This window comes from Chelonoidis abingdonii, chromosome 7, assembly GCF_003597395.2.
Source record: "Chelonoidis abingdonii isolate Lonesome George chromosome 7, CheloAbing_2.0, whole genome shotgun sequence".
Taxonomy (NCBI): domain Eukaryota; kingdom Metazoa; phylum Chordata; order Testudines; family Testudinidae; genus Chelonoidis; species Chelonoidis abingdonii.
Window position 1 is genome coordinate 68,827,464 of NC_133775.1, and position 18,237 is coordinate 68,845,700.

Here is an 18,237-nt window from a genome sequence, read left to right on the forward strand (position 1 = left end):
CTTCCTCACCCCAAACACTGATGAGGTCCTGCAGCTCGGAAGTGTTCCATGCTGGGGCTCGTTTAGGGTGTGGAGGCATGGTCAGTGATTGATTGATTGATTGATTGCACTCCACACCTGGCTGAGCAAACAGGAAGGGGATTTTTAAAATTCCCAGGGCATTTAAAGGGCAGGTCACGTGAGCCCAGGGCAGTGGAGTGTGAAACCATGAGCAGAGTGGCTGAAAAGGTATGCTGGGATACCTCCTAATACCCTGGAGGCCAATAACAGCGCTTTTGGTGGCCACACTTGATGAGCAGCGCTGCATCGCCAGCACTGGAATCGCTACACCCCAAGCAGACTGGGTATACAGCCAGCACTGCAGCCAGGGAGTTGCAGCACTGGCTGTGCTTTGCAAGTGTGGACCCAGAGTGAGTTGCTGCGCTGTAACCCCATCACCAGCGCTGCAACTCTCCAGTGTAGCCAAGCCCTCAGTTTGCAGGTGGCAACCACTCCTCACATGCTACCTTGAACGTCCCAGGAAGACTTTTCATATGTGGATTGGAGTCTCCCAAGGTCCATTATCAGTTAAGTGTTTCTTGATTGGGCACTTAATCTGCAACTTCCTTTCTCATGAAGCTGACCAAATGCTTCAAACACATATAACAGTGGTTACGACAATGATCTATACAGTTTATGTCAGTAATGTAACAGGGCCCTACTCATTGGTCCATTTCAGGAGCAAGGAACAGGAGCAGCTGAGGGAGAGAATTAGCCTGACGTGCCACAGACATGATTATTTAATTAACCCTTTTAAATGAAGATTAAAGTAGGTCTCGTTCCACATAGTCACCCTGAGACATTCATACAGCACTACTGGGAAGGGGCAGAAGGGAGAATTTTTCTCACAGAGATGGGCTAGTTCCAACGGGAAATAATTTCAGTGTCGCAGCAGCACGCAGTACAGATCTGCCTGCACATCCACATGCCCAATGCAGGCCCCTCAGAGGAAGGGAAATGCATTGTCAGTGTCATAGCAAACACCATCATGGCCTGGGCATTGACTGTCACAGACCTACTTCCTTGGGGAAAGAGGGGACATGGCTGGGACTGGGGGTGTGTGAGGGTGACTGGGGGATATGGCTGGGATTGGGGGGGTGAGGGTGATGGGGGGATACGGCTGGAACTGGGGGACCCCTTGGATGTGTAGGAAACACAGCTGGGACTGGAGGATCCCCTGGAAGGGGAGGGGACACAGCTGGGACTGGATGTGTGTGAAGGTGACTGGGGGACATGGATGGGAGTGGGGCTGGGTGAAGGTGACTGGGGGACACAGCTAGGACTGGTGTGTATGAGGATGACAGGGGGACACAGCTGGGACTGGGTGTGTGTGAGGGTGACTGGGGGACATGGATGGGAGTGGGGCTGTGTAAAGTGACTGGGGGACACAGCTAGGACTGGTGTGTGTGAGGATGACAGGGGAACACAGCTGGGACTGGGTGTGTGTGAGGATGACGGGGACACAGCTGGGACTGGGTGTGTGTGAGGGTGACGGGGGACACAGCTGGAATGGGGTATGTGTGAGGGAGATGGGGGGACAGAGCTGGGACTGGGTGTGTGTGAAGGTTACGGGGGGACACAGCTGGGACTGGATGTGTATGAGGGTGACTGTGGGACACAGCTGGAATGGGGTATGTGTGTGAGGGTGACTCAGGGGACGTGGCTGGGACTGGGAGACCCCCTGGAAGGGGAGGGAACACAGCTGGGACTGGGGGGGCAGCCACGGGTGAGGAGCAGAATCCCACCCCATGCCACACAGACCCCGAGCCCCAGGCTGCACCCCCTACATGCCAGGCAAGTGGGAGAGCCATTGAGCACATGCCCACGAGCTGGATTATGCCCGTCCTGGGAACGCATCATGTGAATGGGCTGGTGCGTGAGTTCATCGCTTCCCTCTGCAGGCTCAAGTCAGAACTGCTCCACACTGAGCCGAAGGCCTTCCCCTGCTGTCAGCCAATGGAGGTTCAGTGGCAGGGGCTTGTGCGCTTTGACCCGTGCTCCGCATAGACTTCCAAGTGCTCTTCAGCATCCAGCACCCTCGGGGAAAGTGTTGACTGCCCCCGCTTTGTCAGCCATCTTAAGGGGCCACAGTTGGCTCTCCCCATGGACACAGTCCCCTAGCTCCCCTCAGGCCCTGCTAAGGCACTTTGGTAAGGGCTGTGGGCAAGGAGCTGGCCCTGCCGTATGTGCCCATGCAGAGGTGCTTTCTCCACAGAAAGCACTGTGCTCCCCAGAGCTTTTGGCAGGACAAGCTCGCTGGGAACAGTGTCTCAACTCTGCATATGAGGGGCTGTGTGGGGAGCTGGGTACTCATTAGGACTGTGACATCTCCAGGGGCTGCAGTGCAGTATATCTGTGCTAGGGATGGCTGCGTTCTGCTTTGAGTGACAATCCCTATTGCATTCCACCACGGGCTACAGATGTGCACTAGGCACCTGGAGCCAGAGAATGTGAAAGTCATCACGTTGGTCTGCGTATGCGCCTGGCTTACCTCCAGGTTCCGAATGAGGGGATAAAGGGCGGGATGGACCACTGCAGGGTCCGGATCGGAACCCCTCCTTGTCTGTAACTTCAGTTTTGTTCCTTAAAACATTATAAATCATTTTAGCATTTTGTACGGTTTGTAATTTTAGTGTTAGATTGATCTTTGGGGGGCACCCCCCATACCCTGTGCGGGTACTGGACTGTGCCCAGGACTTCGGGCTACAGACTCTGCACTTCCTGCGCATGATCCTTCTTGATCAGTGATGGCCATCAGTGCTGCCCATATTGCCTCGGGGAAGCTCACATTGCAGCAAGGTGCAGCATCTGCTGCCCTTTCCCCAGTCCTACCCAAGAGGGGTGGGAACTCTGCCTCTGAAAACACTTCATGGAAACAGCCATGAGATCACAATCGGATCCAGGCCGGGAAACCTCACCTGACTCCTAAGAACATAGGAACGGCTGTACTGGGTCAGACCAAAGGTCCATCTAGCCCAGTGTCCTGTTTACCAACAGTGGCCAATGCCAGGTGCCCCAGAGGGAGTGAACCTAACAGGTAATGATCAAGTGATCTCTCTCCTGCCATCCATCTCCACCCTCTGACAAACAGAGGCTAGGGACACCATTCCTTACCCATCCTGGCTAATAGCCATTAATGGACTTAAACCATAAATTTATCAGTTCTCTTTTAAACAGCTGTTACTAGTCCCAGTACTTCACAACCTCGTTCAAGGTTGAAGGAGTTCCACAAGTTGACTGTGCGCTGTGTGAAGAAGAACTTCCTTTTATTTGTTTTAAACCTGCTGCCATTAATTTCATTTGGTGACCCTAGTTTTTGTATTTATGGGAATAAGTAAATAACTTTTCCTTATCCACTTTCTCCACATCCACTCATGATTTTATATACCTCTATCATATCCCCCTTAGTCTCCTCTTTTCCAAGCTGAAAGTCCTAGCCTCTTTAATCTCTTCCTCATATGGGACCTGTCCAAACCCCTATCATTTTAGTTGCCTTCTCTGAACCTTTTCTAGTGCCAGTATATCTTTTTTGAGATGAGGAAGACCACATCTGTACACCAGTATTCAGATGTGGGCGTACCATGGATTTATATAAGGGCAATAATATATTCTCTGTCTTATTCTCTATCCCCTTTTTAATGATTCCTAACATCCTGTTTTGCTTTTTGACTGCCTCTGCACACTGCGTGGACATCTTCAGAGAACTATCCACGATGACTCCAAGATCTTTTCCTGATTCGTTGTAGCTAAATTAGCCCCCATCATATTGTATGTATAGTTGGGGTTATTTTTTCCAATGTGCATTACTTTACATTTATCCACATTAAATTTCATTTGCCATTTTGTTGCCCAATCACTTAGTTTTGTGAGATCTTTTTGAAGTTCTTCACAGTCTGCTTTGGTCTTAACTATCTTGAGCAGTTTTAGTATCATCTGCAAACTTTGCCACTCACTCACTGTTTACCCCTTTCTCCAGATCATTTATGAATAAGTTGAATAGGATTGGTCCTAGGACTGACCCTTGGGGAACACCACTAGTTACCCCTCTCCATTCTGAGAAATTTACCATTATATTCCTACCCTTTGTTCCCTGTCTTTTAACCAGTTCTCAATCCATGAAAGGACCTTCCCTTTTATCCCATGACAACTTAATTTACGTAAGAGCCTTTGGTGAGGGACCTTGTCAAAGGCTTTCTGGAAATCTAAGTACACTATGTCCACTGGATCCCCCTTGTCCACATGTTTGTTGACCCCTTCAAAAGAACTCTAATAGATTAGTAAGACATGATTTCCCTTTACAGAACCATGTTGACTTTTGCCCAACAATTTATGTTCTTCTATGTGTCTGACAATTTTATTCTTTACTATTGTTTCAACTAATTTGCCTGGTACTGACGTTAGACTTACTGGTCTGTAATTGCCGGGATCACCTCTAGAGCCCTTTTAAAATATTGGCGTTACATAGCTATCTTCCAGTCATTGGGTACAGAAGCCGATTTAAAGGACAGGTTACAAACCATAGTTAATAGTTCCACAACTTTCACATTTGAGTTCTTTCAGAACTCTTGGGTGAATGCCATCTGGTCCCGGTGACTTGTTACTGTTAAGTTTATCAATTAATTCCAAAACCTCCTCTAGTGACACTTCAATCTGTGACAGTTCCTCAGATTTGTCACCTACAAAAGCCGGCTCAGGTTTGGGAATCTCCCTAACATCCTCAGCCATGAAGACTGAAGCAAAGAATTCCATTTAGTTTCTCCGCAATGACTTTATCGTCTTTAAGCGCTCCTTTTGTATCTCGATCATCCAGGGCCCCACTGGTTGTTTAGCAGGCTTCCTGCTTCTGATGTACTTAAAAAAACATTTTGTTATTACCTTTGAGTTTTTGGCTAGCCGTTCTTCAAACTCCTCTTTGGCTTTTCTTATTACATTTTTACACTTAATTTGGCAGTGTTTATGCTCCTTTCTATTTACCCTCTAGGATTTGACTTCCACTTTTTTAAAAGATGCCTTTTTTATCTCTCACTGCTTCTTTTACATGGTTGTTAAGCCACGGTGGCTCTTTTTTAGTTCTTTTACTGTGTTTCTTAATTTGGGATAAATACATTAAGTTGGGCCTCTATTATGGTGTCTTTTAAAAGCAGTGTCCATGCAGCTTGCAGGGATTTCACTTTAGTCACTGTACCTTTTAACTTTCTGTTTAACTAACCCCTCATTTTTGCATAGGTTCCCTTTTTGAAATTAAATGCCACAGTGTTGGGCTGTTGAGATGTTCTTCCACACCACAGGGATGTTAAATGTTATTATATTATGGTCACTATTTCCAAGCGGTCCTGTATAGTTACCTCTTGGACCAGCTCCTGCGCTCCACTCAGGACTAAATAGAGAGTTGCCTCTCCCCTTGTGGGTTCCTGTACCAGCTGCTCAAGAAGCAGTCATTTAAAGTATCGAGAAATTTTGTCTCTGCATTTCGTCCTGAGGTGACATGTTCCCAGTCAATATGGGGATAATTGAAATCCCCCACTATTATTGAGTTCTTAATTTGATAGCCTCTCTAATTCCCTAGCATTTCATCATCACTATCACTGTCCTGGTCAGGTGGTCGATAATAGATCCCTAATGTTATATTCTTATTAGAGCATGAAATTACTATCCATAGAGATTCTATGGAACATGTGGATTCACTTAAGATTTTTACTTCATTTGATTCTACATTTTCTTTCACATATAGTGCCACTTCTCCCCCTCCCCCGCCTGCACGACCTGTTTTGTCCTTCCGATATATTTTGTACCCCAGAATGATTGTGTCCCATTGATTGTCCTCAGTCCACCAGGTCTCTGTGATGCCTATTATATCAATCTCCTCCTTTATCACAATGCACTCTAGTTCACCCATCTTATTATTTAGACTGCTAGCATTTGTGTACAAGCACTTTAAAAACTTGTCAATATTTATTTGTCTGCCCTTTTCTGATGTGTCTGATTCTTTATGTGAATGTTTCTCATCTGATCTGGCCCTTACATTATCCTCTTCCATCCTCTGCTCCTGACTTTAACCTTGAGAATCTCTATCAATAGACTCTCCTCTAAGAGAAGTCTGTGTCCAATCCACGTGCTCCTCTGCAGCAGTCGGCTTTCCCCATCTCCTAGTTTAAAAACTGCTCTGCAACCTTTTTAATGTTAAGTGCCAGCAGTCTGGTTCCACTTTGGTTTAGGTGAAGCTCATCTCTCCTGTATAGGCTCCCGCCATTCCAAAAGTTTCCCCAGCTCCTAATGAATCTAAACCCCTCCTCTCTCCACCATCATCTCATTCACGCATTGAGACTCTGAAGCTCTGTGTGCCTACCTGGCCCTGCTCATGGAACTGGGAGTCTCTTCTCTAGCAGCCTACATTTGGCCTCCAGGACGTCTCTCCTACCCTTCCCTATGTCATTGGTACCTACATGTGCCACGACCACCGGCTCCTCCCCAGCACTACATATAAGTCTATGCAGATGCCTTGAGAGATCTGCAACCTTTGCACCAGGCAGACAAGTCAACATACAGTTCTCCCGGTCATCACAAACCCAGCTATCTATGTTTCTAATGACCGAATCTCCCATTACTAACACCTGCCTTTTCCTAGTGACTGGAGTTCCCTCCTCTGGAGAGGTAACCTTGGTGTGAGAGGATGCCCTAACACCATCTGGAAGGAGGATCCCAACTATGGGAAGGTTTCCCTCTGCTCCCGTTGACTGGTCTGCTTCCCTGGGCCTTTCAACCTCCTCAACAGCTATGGGGCTGTCTGACTGGAGCTGAGACAATTCTACAGTGTCCCGGAAAGCCTCATCAACATACCTCTCTGCCTCCCTTATCTCCTCTAGTTCTGCCACCCTGGCTTCCAAAGCCATATGAGAGCCAGGAGCTCCTTGCACCAAATGCACACATAGGCCACCTGCCCATAGAGCAGGTAATCAGACATGCTGCACTCAGTGCAATAAACTGGATAGCCCCCACTGTGCTGCTGGGCTTCTGCCTGCATTGTCTCCTGCAGCTACCTAGTAAATGAAAGGGTTTTGTTTAAATCAAGAAGTTTTGAATGTAGTTTAGTTTACAGGTTTTAAAGAACAGCAAGTGAAGCCTTTCTCCCTTCCCACTCTCCTTCCAAACTCCCTTGCTAAACTTCCTATTAGCAGCCCCTGGTCACTTGTGCACTGCTTTATAAAGCCCTGGCCTTCTTGATAGCCCCGCCCACTGACTAAGGATTAGCCAATTAACAGAGGCTTCTAGCTTTCAAACCTTACTTTGAAGCTCACAGCTTCCAACTGCCAGCCACAGCACACGGTCCCTCAAACAACCAAATGAACAGATAGACAAACACAAGCTCAGCACACAGCAAGTAACCCCCAAATACAAACACACACTACAGACAGCCACTTACCCCAAGCGTGCTGTATTTGCTCCTCCTTCACCTGGAGAACTCCCTTGCGAAACTCCCTGTTAGCCTAGGGAGTTCTCAGACTCAACAAGGAACGAGTCTCCTGCTCATAGACTCATAGACTTTATGGTCAGAAGGGACCATCATGATCATCTAGTCAACCTTCTGCACATTTCAGGCCACAGAACCTCACCCACTCTTTCAATAGGCCCGTAACTTCTGGCTGAGTTACTGAATCCTCAAATAATGGTTTAAAGGCTTCAGGTTACAGAGAATCCACCATTTAAACTAGTTTAAACCTGCCCGTGACTCATGCCCCAAGCTGTGAAGGAAGGTTAAAAAAAACCCAAGTTTTCAGCCAATCTGACTTGGGGGAAAATTCCTTCTCGACCCCAAATATGGCCATCAGTTAGACCATGAGCATGCAGGCAAGACACCTGGGAAAGAATTCTTTGTAGTAACTCCGAGCCCTCCCCATCTAGTGCCCCATCTCTGGCAACTGGAGATATTTGCTGCTAGCAGTCACTAGGCAGTCCCATCAGACCATCCCCTTCATACACTTATCAAGCTCAGTCTTGAAGTTAGTTAGGTTTTTTGACCCCACTTCTCCCCTTGGAAAGCTGTTCCAGAACTTCACTTCTCTGATGGGTAGAAACCGTCTTCTAATTTCAAGCCTAAACTTGTTGATGGCCGGTTTATATCCATTTGGTCTTGTGTCCACATTGGCACTTAACTTAAAAAATTCCTCTCCCTCCCTGGTGTTTATCCCTCTGATAGATTTATAGAGAGCAATTCTATCTCCCTCAGCCTTTGTTTGGTTAGGCTAAACAAGCCAAGCTCTTTGCTGATATATCCGACACTGGTGGCAGAGAATCTACTGCCATACAGTCCTGACAGGATCTTCTCAGGAGCCCAGGAAGCACTCTCATATGCCTGAAACCCACTTTGAAGAAGTTGGATGTGGCTCTGAGCAAGCCCAGCACCTCAGCCCAAGAGTCCCAGAGGCTTGATAACAAAGTCCATAAACACTGAGCTCTGTCAGTGCTGTAGCATGACCCATTGGTACTGTCACCCTCAGCACCTCCCAAACTTTGGGTCCCTCTGCCCCAGTGAAGACTGTTCACCACCTGCCCGTGGCACCATCCTCGTCAGCACTCTCTCCAGTTCTGATGGTCTGGACAGAGAAAGCCCCTCTTACTCTGGGGAGAACTGACTTCTGTGCCCCTCCACGTTCCCAGATCTGGAATACCTTCCATCGGGTACATTCCTGTCTAGTGATGTCAGAATACCATCTGGGGAGTCAACAGTTTGGAGAAAAAGTTTATCATTTGGTTCTTCATAGAACATCAGGGTTGGAAGGGACCTCAGGATGTTATCTAGTCCAACCCCCTGCTCAAAGCAGGGCTAATCTCCAGATGGATTTTTGCCCCAGATCCCTAAATGGCCCTCTCAAGGATTGAGCTCACAACCCTAAGTTTAGCAGGCTAGTGCACAAACCACTGAGCTATCCCTCTTCCTCAAGTTACAACTTCCCTCCAGCCACTGAAAAGACTTACACTACCTTGGGATGAACCTCAGCATTTAGCTCAGCATTGCTGGTACCCCATGAAATGGAGGCCTCTGCATCCCCCTTTTGATCTTTCCTCCTGGCCATATTGGAGCCCTGGAATCAGTACCCCTCTGCAGAGAATCTGGTCTGCTAGAGAGTAACTCCTCCCCTCCCCTCAAAGGAGGCACTCAGGCCCCCCCCCCCCCCGAACCTTTCAGAGAGGAAGAGGAAGATGTATTGGATCCAGTAGTTCCACCGGAACCTGCAAAACTGTCATCATCATCTCCGGATAACGCGGTAACCCTATGTCTCTCTCCTCCACCGATAATGTCAGGCAGTTCCAGGATCTTCTTCATAGAATTGCTAGTGAGCTTCAGATTCTTCTGGAAGAGGTTCAGGAATCCCAGCACAAACTCCCAATATCCTCCACCTATCTGGATCCAACAAAATAGTGCTCCCTGTTAATGAGGCTATAATTGAGCCAGGTAGGGCTGTTTGGCAAACCCCCCCCCCACACACACACACACTATCTGCGTTCCCACCCGCAACAGGGCAGAAAAATATTCTTATGTGCTGACGAAAGGGGCTGAGTTTTTGTTTTCTCACCCCACTCCCAACTCTTTGGTAGTCCAAGCAGCTTCCAAAAGGGCTAGACAGCAATACCCCCAGCCTACCCCTGTGGACAAAGAGGGTAAACGTCTACACCTGCTGGGCAAGAGAGGGATGCCTACAACTCCCCTGGCATCTGCCATCGGAGTCAGAGGGGCAGAACGCAGGAGAGAAGGCAATTGCGGAGGACAGGAGTGATGCCTGGGCAGAATGGAAGTGGGCCCAGGTCAAGCATTGTAAAGAAGGGGCAGGGAGGTCAAATGTAGAAGGAAGGCAAGATTTAGAGGGCCCTGTACTGCACTGTGCTGATGAGCTATGGACAGCACCTAACATCCTCATTTACAGCTGCCTTCATTGCAGAAAAAGGAGTGGACCTGGGACGAGAGCAAAATACTGGTGATGCAGGATCCCATCTACAGGTAAGAGCCCCTCAAGGTGGCATGCAGCTCCCCTGGGCTGTGACGCTGCCCAGCCAGTGACCCAGGGGTGTCTGGAGCTGCCCTGGGCTCTCACACAGCCCAGCCAGTGCCCTGAGGGTGCGTGGAGCTGCCCTGGGCTCTGCGCTGCCCAGTCAGTGCCATGGGGGTGCCTGGAGCTCCCCTGGGATGTGATGCTGCCCAGCCACTGCCCTGGGGGTTCTGGCTCTGACCCACAGCCCACTGGGCTCCGTACATAGAACCCAGAAGGGGATCATCTGCAGTGCAAGTGCTGGAATTTTAGGGCCCCCAAGGGCCTCCCCCCCAGACAGGCAGTCGAATCGGAGCCAGGCCAGGAGTCACCGAGTCCCTGTGAATGAGCCGCTTTGAGGGAAAACAATTCTCTGGCAGGGATTAGTGCCACCCACTGGTGCTCCTCCAAACCTGGGGCAGGGGAGCAGAGCACCGCGGCCCTGGACCCCAGCAGACCTTAGGCCCGCTGGGCCTTATGGCTGATAGATGAAGCTTCTGCAGCAGGAGGGAAGGACAGGGCTCCATGCTCTGCCAGCAGCCAAGTCACGTGCTCTGTGCCAGCTCTTTGCCTTCCCCCACTGGGCACCGTCATTGCCCAACTCAGCTCACCCAGGGAGCTGGCTGCTTTGGAGAGCTCCTGAAGGGCATATGTCCCAAATCTGCCTTCTGTCCCACCGGGGAGGCCTTCAGGGGCTTCCTCCCCATTACACCCCATCACTGAAGCTGCACTGGCAGGGCTGGCCTAGCAGGTGCTCCTGGCCAGAGGGGCAGAGCTGGACTAGCAGGTGCTGCTGGCCAGGGGCAGAGACTTGTGGGGACAGGGCTGGCTATCAGGTGCTGCTGGCCAGGTAGAGAGCAGAGCCATGTGGGGGAAGGGCTAGGCTAACAGGGTGCTGCTGGCCAGGGGGGCAGAGCCCTATGGGGGCAGGACTGGGCTAGCGGGCACTACAGTCCAGGGGGCAGAGCCCTGTAGAGGCGGGGCTGGGCTAACAGGGTGCTGCTGGCCAGGGGGGCAGAGCCCTATGGGGGCAGGACTGGGCTAGCGGGCACTACAGTCCAGGGGGCAGAGCCCTGTAGAGGCGGGGCTGGGCTAACAGGGTGCTGCTGGCCAAGTGGGGGGCACTGGCAGGGCCAGGTGTGAGGAAGGGGGAGGAAACGTGACTAGGGAAGACAGCAGGTGTCCACCCAATTTGGTGGCCCATTCCCTTTCACTGTGAAGGTCTGTGGGGCCCAGTCACCCATGAATCACTGAAGAGCTGCCGGCCAGTCCCAGCTGCTCTGCTGGCTGCTGTGTTGCCCCCCCAGCCAGCACGGTGCCGGTGCTGATAGGGGTAGTGGAAAGAGTTAGGAGCAGGGGCAGGCTGTGCTCACCATTGAACTGTGGATTGGCTTGGCCATGAGTACTGTGAGCACCTGCCCCACAAGCAGCATGAGTGAGGCCTTCCAGCCCACTGAGCACCACAGATGGGGCTTGCAATGCAGACATCCCTGCCCTCTCTCCATGCAGGATATTCTACGTGTCCCATGACTCCCAGGACCTGAAGATCTTCAGCTATATCGCCAGAGACGGCTCCAGCAACATCTTCAGGTGTAATGTCTTCAAGTCCAAGAAGAAGGTACCTACGGCAGAGTTGTGGGGATGCGGGGTCTCTGTGAGGGTGCAGGGTGGCCATGCTGCTGACTCAAACATGTTCCTGTGGGGAGGTCCCAGGAAATGGCTGTTTCTTGGATACCCCGGAGCTCCTGGATTCTCCCTCCGGCACCACCACCAGCCTGCGGCAAGGCAGAGCTCCGGGAGCTCCAAGTGTGCCTTGCCTCGGAGGCACGGTAAGGCCAGCAGCGCTCAGCCCCTTCCTCACACACCCTGCTGTACAGAGCCTTCTGGCCACCACCTCTGGGACTGGCCAGCAAGGAGCTGCCCAGCCTCCCCACAGCCATTGTCCCATCGTGCACTGGGCAGAGCCAATAGGGTCCTCTCACTGCAATGGGGGGTTCTTGATGCCACGCCCCTGGGGTCAGCGGATTTGCCTGGCCTGGGTTGCAACAGGACTGTCTCTAGGCACCAGCAAACCAAGCATGTGCTTGGGGCAGCATTCCGGCTTTAGCAGTTGCACTCTCAGAGGGTTTGGTTTTTTGTTTTTTTTTTTTGGCTTGGGGCGGCAAAAAACCTAGAGCTGACCGTGAGCTACAAAGCCATCCCCCGTCTCCTCACTGCTTCTCTCCCCTCCCAGCACCTGAAGCAATTCACCGCGGGCCTGGCGGGGTGCTAATGCTGTGATTGATGGGTCAGAGGGGACAGTGGGCGGCCAAGCTATCTCTGTCACACAGGAGCTGCAAGGCTTGGGCTGTGCTCTGGGACAGCTGCCATTCCCCAGGTCTTGAAGGGACTGGCCACACTGGCTGGTTTAGATGGGCAGGAACTCAAGGCATGAGGCTGATGTGGCTGCAAGACCCCTTTGGGCAGGACCACACTGCCCTGGCCTGCTGTTCTCAGAGAGCTGTGGCCATCACCTCTCCCCTCCCTGTCAGGACAGCTGGGAAAAGCCTCCAGCTGCTCCCCCTTCACCCCGCCCTGTGCACCAAGGTGAGGCCCCTCACTGAGGTGGGATGGGCAGCAATGGATCACACTTTGGGGCTACACCGGGAACCGTGTGATATTTAACCTCCCTGTTAGAGATCCTTGACATCTGGGAGTCCACACTCACCAAGCAAGGAGAGAAGTGCTTAGAACGACACCTGGAGCCAAAGCTGGACAAACGCCACCTAAGGCCAGAGGCCAGTTGAGGCATGATCTGAACTGTGTGGAGGGCAGAGCTGTGCAGCAAGGGCGAGAGGCATTCGAGACAGAAATCACGCACTGTTGCCAACTCCAGTGCAGCTTCCCTGGAGGTAGCACTCAGGGCTGAAAATTTGGCACGTTCCTAGGAGCCTCTCTGGATCAGAGCCTTAGAGACCATGATGCCACAGGGCCCCAAGGTAGATCAGAGCTCTCCCTTTGTGCATGGACTAGGGGGCGGCTGGGATGCAGCCCTTTGCAGAGCCCTGGGCCCTTGAGCCATCCAGGGCTCCGGCTCAGCCTCAGAATGCTCCTTGGGGTTCTGGCCAGCAAAGCCTCCCAGGCTATCAACAACTTCAGTGGTTTGGTGCACGATCCCTACGGCCCAGGATCACAGCTCCTCTCTCCTCTGCCCCAGAGCCAGGCCATGCGCATCGTCCGCACCGTGGGGCAGGCCTTCGAGGTCTGCCACAAGCTGAGCCTGCAGCACACCCAGCAGGACACAGACGGGCAGGAGGATGGTGACAGTGAGGACATGGGTGGCCCAGGTACGCCGCAGCAGGCGGGGAGAGGCTCTGTGCTTGGGACTCCTGTTGAGGGCAGGCCATGGCCTCCAGTCGTGCTCTTGGCCTGCAGATGTTTTGTGGCTCATGCAGGGAGCAGGCTGTCCCCCCCGCCCCCCCGGAGCTGGAGGCCCCCCCGAAGCAATGTACAGGTGCCAGGTAGTGCAGAGACCCCACAGGGGCGCAAAGGCCAGCGGTGTCTGACAGTGCCGTTCTGCTCCGGCTAATGGAGGGCTGCGAGAACAAGGTGTGCACATGTCCTCTCCCTCTGGGATGTGGACCCAGAGCAGGGAGTGGCATTTGCTAGGTCCTGGCCTTCATCCTATGGACCTTCCGCCCTGCTGGGAACCCATTCACAGGGCTGCAGATTGTGCCAGCTGCGAATGCTCATATTAGACAAGCCCCTGTTGGGGATGGTCTAAGTGTGCCTGGTCCAGCCTCGGCATAAGGCAAGAGACTGGATCGAGGGCTCTTCCAGCTCTGCAGCCCTAGGATTCTCATTTGCAGCCCATAACATTTACTTGGTGCAAACATAAAAGCGAGAACATAGTATTAAAGCAAATCCTGGCCCCGAGCAGACCTTCCGTCTCCGCCCTGGGGCTGGCCCTGGGGAATTCTCTGCTCCGAGTTGCAGTGAGCACCAAACAAGCAGCTCCTGAGCCGACAGAGTCTCGGAGGAGTTGCCTCAGCTGGGGCCAAGAAAACTAAGTGACCAATACAGCAGTGTGTGGGGAGGGGGCATGCTCATCTCCCGAGTGCCAGTGCCATGGGGCGAGGAGGATTTTGGAAAGGGAATATGCCCCTCCCCATATAATGGACAGAAATGGCACTGACTGGTAGAGTGACATGTGGGGGTCATGTGGGGTCACATGCCTCACAAGATTGATCGGTCACATGGTGCGGTTGGGCCCCTTCTCTGTGGGGCAGCTGAGCCTGCAAGCTGGGCTGGGCAGGGAGAGGCAGAGGCAGGAGGAACAGCTGGGAGCTGCAGGGAGATGCTGCTGCTTTCGGGGTGGGGCTGTGACTTGAGCTGTTTCAGGGTTGTGCCCCGCACTATCAGCAGATACGGGTCATCTCTGCAGACTGGATTTTGGATATACCACAGGTTGGGTTCAGAGGCATCAGCAGAGCTGTGGGGGAGGGAGGCAGCCCAGGACTAGGGTAACAGGGGGCTGCAAGTCATGATTGAGAGGCATTAGCAGAGCTGGGAGTGAGGGCCCAGGGCTGGGATAGCAGGAGGCTGTGGGTCAGGATTGAGAGGCATTAGCAGAGCTGGGAGTGGGGGCCCAGGGCTGGGATAGCAGGAGGCTGCGGGTCAGGATTGAGGGGCATTAGCAGAGCTGGGAGTGAGGGCCCAGGGCTGGGATAGCAGGAGGCTGCGGGTCAGGATTGAGGGGCATTAGCAGAGCTGGGAGTGCGGGCCCAGGGCTGGGATAGCAGGGGGCTGCGGGTCAGGATTGAGGGACATTAGCAGAGCTGGGAGTGGGGGCCCAGGGCTGGGATAGCAGGGGGCTGCGGGTCAGGATTGAGGGGCATTAGCAGAGCTGGGAGTGCGGGCCCAGGGCTGGGATAGCAGGGGGCTGCGGGTCAGGATTGAGGGACATTAGCAGAGCTGGGAGTGGGGGCCCAGGGCTGGGATAGCAGGGGGCTGCGGGTCAGGATTGAGGGGCATTAGCAGAGCTGGGAGTGGGGGCCCAGGGCTGGCATAGCAGGGGGCTGCGGGTCAGGATTGAGAGGCATTAGCAGAGTTGGGAGTAGGGGCCCAGGGCTGGGATGGTAGGGGGCTGCGGGTCAGGATTGAGGGGCATTAGCAGAGCTGGGAGTGGGGGCCCAGGGCTGGGAGTGGGGAGCAGGGGGGCTGCGAGTCAGAACTGAGGAGCATTGGCATCTCTCCTAGGCATGGAGCACACCAGGGTTAAGCGAGTTCATTTCGTGAGGAGTCAAGCTGGAGCCAGTTTGCCTGTTCGTCCCCATGTGTCAGGCTGGGCCCTGCATACATTTCTCTCGTCTGTTACCTCAAGGAATGACTCCTGTGCTGTCTTTTCCAGGGCCTCCCCGAGCACTCAGCTCCAGGCCCATCCCCTGGCTCTGCACCGCCCAAGCACCCTGGCTCCTCCCAGTTACATGCTGCACCTAAGTCCCAGACCATTTGGAGGGTGCCCAGTTCCCCATCTGTGCCGATCTCCTTGCCCAGCCCGTCCTTCTCTCTCTGGAACTAGGCCTGCAAGGAGAGCCAGTGACCTCTGCTCTGTGTACTCTGTCAGTTCCACCTGGTTCTCAGGTCTACTCGCCCTCCTGCTCACCCTGCCGGTGCTGAGACTAGGCATTACATGGGACATCCCTTCAGCACAGACCTGTGCCCTCAGGGACCTACTGCCAGGCAGCCCCATTGCAGACTCATTGCCTCTTTTTCCCCCTCCTCCTCCTCCTCATAATACTGAGCTCTTATAGTGGACTGAACTCAAAACAGCATCATTAGGTTTCAGAGTCATCCCAGCAGGCCATATGGGGCAGTTCATACTCTCAAACCCATTGATGTCCAGTCAGACAAGGGCCCCACACACAACAGGCTCTTCACGCTGTTCCTCTAGGAGTTATCACGGCAAATACTTTAGCTCAACTGACAGCCTCAGTGTTGGCCAGCACTGCTGCATGCTTCTGCGCTAATGCTGGCCAAGGCCCATGTATCCTGCCCTCCTGCTGCCCAGTGATTGGCTGTGCAATCCCTCTGCTGCACAGCTGCACTCTGTGGAAGGTGACTGCCTGCCCTTCTCAGAGGAGAGTTCTCCAGAAAGTGAGCCAAGCACAGAGCGAGATAGGGCTGCATCCTGAGCCTGCCCACAGCCTGAAATTGTCATTTGGAGGGCTGTGAACTACCCACCCACCCCCATCTCAGAGGAGTGACCCGGAACCCCCTACTGCTGACAATTTGAATTTTGCCATGAACTGTTTCACCATCAATCATTTCTGCAGGAACAGTCAGTGAACATGTTCCTCCTGCATGCCCTGTTCTCCTCCCCTGCATTTCCAGGTAGTGATACTATTCCTATCCAAAGTCATTGAGAGACCCGCATGCGGTGCCATCTATTCCCCGCACTTCCCCTCATCCTAGGTCTCTCATGGCTGGCCCACCATAACTCCCTTCTCAGCTGGCACAAGCTAAAATCTCACAATTCTGCCAGCAGCACTTCTTGACCCCAGGAAGTGGGCAGCACACAGTACCCCAGCAGTCGCACACCAGGGGAGCTGGCTCCACAGAGCCACCCACTGATTCCAGTCCTCGACTTCCATCCAAATACAGCGACTGCAAAGATGTCATCAAACCGCCTGCATACACCTTGCCCCACACAGGGACTATGGCTGCCCAGTTGAGCTGCAACCAGGGGCAGACATTCAGGTGTATGGACACCATGTCAGATCCAGAACTGGCCACCCTCTGCTCCAGCTAGCCAAGGACTTTATTCCTAAATCCACTTTGCCTGCCGGAGCCCCAGTCCTTTTTGTCATTAAAAAAGAAGGTTGGAAGCCTCAGACTATGTGTGGACTATCAGGCCCTGAATCAGGTCACCATTAGAAACCGATACCCGTTACCACCAATCCCCAAGCTAATGGACCACATGAGCACCACCTGGGTACACTCAAAGCTAGCCCTCCAGGGGGCGCACAACCTAGTACAAGTTAGAGCTGGGGACGAATGGAAACCCTCCATTCGAACACATTATGGGCACTTTGAATATCTCATGATACCCTTTGGTTTGACAAATGCTTGCGATGTTTCAGCATTTATTAATGATGTGCTCTGGAACATTGTGGGCCAATACGTGGTGACATACTGATCTTTTCAGACAGTGCCAAACAACACAGCACGCATGTCTGGTCTCTGTATAAAGCTAGAAAAATGTGCCTTTGATCAGTCCTCCATAGAATTCCTAGGGTCTTCCTGTCTCCCACGGGTACTGAAATAGACCCACACAAGATAAAGGCAGTCCTCGAATGGGGGAGCACCATGGAACGTTCATGAACTACAGCCTTTCCTAGGTTCACAAACGTCTATCATCCGTTCATCCCAAAGTTCTTGGAGCAGATCACCCCTCTCACTGCCTTGCTCCTCAAAAACACCAGTTTCCTGTGGTCTCCGAAGGCCCAGCAAGCCTTCAAGCAATTAAAACTTGCGTTTACCACCACTCCCAAAGTGGTCCATCCCGACACCACATAAGACTTCATCATCAAGGCAAGAGCTTCCAACCTGGCGATCAGAGCGGTTCTACCCCAAAGGCACAATCCTCAACAATTGCTGCACCCACACGTCTCAAAATTTTAGATAAAGAACTCCTGGCAATTAAAATGGCCTTTACAGAGTGGCACCACTATCTAGCAAATGCCCAGTAGTCTGTCCAGGTGTACACCGATCATAAGGACCTCACATATCTGCATTGGGCCAAGGCCTCCAACCAACAACAACTTCGGTGGGCCTTATTCTTTTTGCACTTTGATTTTGCAATCTCCTGTCATCCAGGAACTCAAACTAGCAAGGCTGACACTTTGTCCCAGAAGGAAAGCTGATCTTAAAGACTTGAACTCCAAAACCTCCTCCATCCTCAAGCCTCAGAACTTTCTGGGCACGGCTCCCCACCAAGATCTGCTCACCCTCATATGATCAACTTTCACCCAGAGCATCCCTCCAGTCAAGCAGAAAGCTATAAGTAAGGACCCGCACGATGTCCAAGACAGGGTAACCTACTGAATGAGCATATATAGGTTCTCCCTAGGCCTCCAAGGATTACAGCCTGTGACGAAGTGGGACTGTTTTTAATGTTTCCTCTGAATACTGTGTG

General features: G+C 52.4%; 1 protein-coding gene across 5 annotated transcripts in view; it reads left to right on the forward strand.

Annotated features, from left to right (window-relative positions):
• Nucleotides 1-18,237, forward strand: part of NOS1AP (nitric oxide synthase 1 adaptor protein) — a 169,913-nt gene that overhangs the window by 105,204 nt on the left and 46,472 nt on the right. For 4 of the 5 annotated variants that reach the window (XM_032790954.2, XM_032790956.2, XM_032790959.2 and 1 more), the window contains 3 exons: nt 9,975-10,033; nt 11,571-11,679; nt 13,258-13,387. In XM_032790954.2, coding sequence (XP_032646845.1) covers nt 9,975-10,033; nt 11,571-11,679; nt 13,258-13,387 — 298 coding nt within the window. Of the gene's footprint in view, nt 1-9,959; nt 10,034-11,570; nt 11,680-13,257; nt 13,388-18,237 lie in introns of all 5 variants that reach the window. The other variant, XM_075067993.1, reaches the window with a different exon arrangement.